At 45.4% G+C, this 2571-nt stretch overlaps 1 protein-coding gene across 1 annotated transcript in view; it reads left to right on the top strand.

Annotated features, from left to right (window-relative positions):
* MYO6 (myosin VI) overlaps nt 1-2571 on the top strand; it is a 116234-nt gene that overhangs the window by 62077 nt on the left and 51586 nt on the right. Inside the window, exon 12 of the mRNA XM_027892380.1 lies at nt 1498-1642. Coding sequence (XP_027748181.1) covers nt 1498-1642 — 145 coding nt within the window. The remainder of the gene's footprint in view (nt 1-1497; nt 1643-2571) is intronic.

The following is a 2571-nucleotide window of genomic DNA, read 5'->3' as shown; positions in this document are numbered from 1 at the left end:
AGGAAGAAATTCTTTACGGAGAGGGTAATCAGGCATTGGAACGGCCTACCCAGAGAGGTGGTGGATTCACCATCCCTGGAGGTTTTTAAGCAGAGATTGGATGTGACCCTTAGTGCCATGATATAGTAATTGGAGTTGGATCAGGGGTTGGACTTGATGATCTTGGAGGTCTTTTCCAACCCAATCTATTCTATGATTCTATGATTCTATAAGTAAGAGGAAGAACCATGAATGGTGAGAAAAGTCAGGGTTTAAAAAAGGGAAGGTCACCGGAAGACTTATAATCTCTGAATGTTGAAATTCAGACCCGTTATTCTTCTGGCATAAATTATGGAACTTCTGAAATGTTCATTTCATTGGGCTTTATCTGCTCTCACCTTCTATGCGTGTTCACACAGGATGTGTATTTCAACTGCTTCAGGCAGTATGTCTCTTACAAGAGACCCTCTGAAGTTCTGTTACTGCTTTCTTGGAAGCACCAATCAAAAGTTGTTTTCTCCAGGTCAGACAGTGTTTCAGAGCATCCAAAATTAGTCACAAAAGCCTTAAACTTTTAAGGACTCCTCCTTTTTTTTTTTTTTTTTTTTCCCCCTTCTCCCTACCCCTTACTGTCATTGTAGAGGAATGGAAGGAATTCAAGTGATGTTTGACTAGTTATACCTTTTGGCCTCTTTGCCTACCTGTAGAAATAAGTTTTACCGTGAACAAATTCTTACTGCAAACAACACGAAATACATGTAAATAAGTGTTAGATTTTCCTAAAGTGTTTGGTGCTCCAGTTGAGAGATCTGTGCTGGCTGAGCCCTGGCACACACAGAGGGATGAGGTGCAGAGAGCAAAAGGGAGCACTTCTCTTGGCTGTTTACTTGGGAAGTGTACATACCTTTATCTGAAAAATGCAAGAGTCTGCCATGCCAGGCACTTCTGCTGCATAGCAAGGAAGCCTGGAGGATTACAGGAACATCCAAGTCCAGAAGTTTTGTCACTACAGCTAATTTGTAGGTGTTAGCACGTCTGCATTTTGGGATACGAGCAGGTTGTTTTTTGAACAGCCTGGACAGTGTTCTAGAAATACAGAATTACGTCTGTAGTTTTTGGCAGGGGGTTATTTTTGCATTTACTTCCTGGTATTTTCTTGGGTTTTCAAAACTGACTCTTCCCATTTAACTACATGAAGTAATTTCCAGAGGCGAACCTTTGATTCCTTCAAAGCCGACGCTCCCTTCGCTGGTAACATTATGATGTTTAGTAGGACGATGACCAGCAGGGGCCGGGCAGGACCATCACCGGCCAGTGTTTGTCCTAGAGCTGGGCTGGTGGTGGCTGTTGCTCTGCCGCGCTGTGGTGCGCGGGGTGTGTGTGGGTGTGTGTGTCCCTCGGGGGTGCGGGTGCCGTGCGGGGTGTGACGCGCGGGGTGTGTGTGTGTGTGTGTGTGTGTCCCTCGGGAAATGCGGGTGCCGTGCGGGCTGTGACGCGGTGTTCCCGGTGTCTCCGCAGGGGGCTGCACGCCGCGGGCGCAGAGCCAGCCGTCGCTGGAGCGCTGCGCCGCCCTGCTGGGCCTCGACGAGGACGACCTGCGCGGGAGCCTCACGACGCGCGTCATGCTCACCACGGCAGGGGGCGCCAAAGGCACGGTCATCAAGTGAGTGCGGCGGGGCCGGGCCGGGCCGGGCCGGGCGTGGGAGGGGGGCTGGGTGGGCACGGACCGCCCGCCCCGCCCCCGGCTCCGGCAAGAGGGGGGAAAAAAGGCCCCAAAGTCTCGCTTAAGCAGCTGCAAGTGTGAACCGAGTTGCAGTCAGCCTAAGTGCAGCGATCTGTAGCGCTTGCGTAGTGGCTTAGCGAGCACCGGTAGAGGTGTCCCGCAGAAATAAGAGAGCGCAGAGGGCTGACAGGCTTACCGTGTGCATCCCTTCACAACAAACCTTTGCAAGCTTGTGCCTATGCGAGCGATAATTTTGAGATGAAAAACTTTCAACAGGGCTTTGACATTTTTTAATATGTCTTTCATATGTATAATATATATTTGTATATTTATATATTTGAAATGTATTCTATGTATTGATAAAGATATTATATATTATGCATTTATAAATTGTGCATTCGTATATAATACATATAAAATATATATTATATATTCATATAAAACCATATATGTATATATATATGTGTGTATATGTATATATATATATATATATATATATTAACCAGTTGATCCAGGTGCACATTTTTATATGCTCAGGCTTGCTTATTTAATTGTTTTTAGGACATTGGAGTGTTTTTAAAAAATTTTACTTGGGAGAGTGGCAGTTGTATAATGTCTGACTAAAAGGGTTTGGTTTTTTTGTTTGTCTGTTTTTCGGGGGAGGAGGGAGGGAAGAAAAGCTTGGAGTAAGTGACTATGAGATTTTATAAAACCTCTCATATGTCAGTGAGTACACTGTGTGGCCAAAGAAGTATAGCAATCAGCCTGTTAAATCCATAGCCTACACAGAAAATTTGATATGGTAACAGATTTAACAGATACGCTGTATCAAGGCATGTCAATGCTGTGCCTAAAATATTTCAGAAGAT

Source organism: Empidonax traillii, unplaced genomic scaffold (genome assembly GCF_003031625.1).
Source record: "Empidonax traillii isolate 1590-97213 ecotype Southwest subspecies unplaced genomic scaffold, ASM303162v1 scaffold348:size657943, whole genome shotgun sequence".
NCBI classification, from domain to species: Eukaryota; Metazoa; Chordata; class Aves; order Passeriformes; family Tyrannidae; genus Empidonax; species Empidonax traillii.
This window is presented reverse-complemented; position numbering and strand designations above follow the sequence as displayed.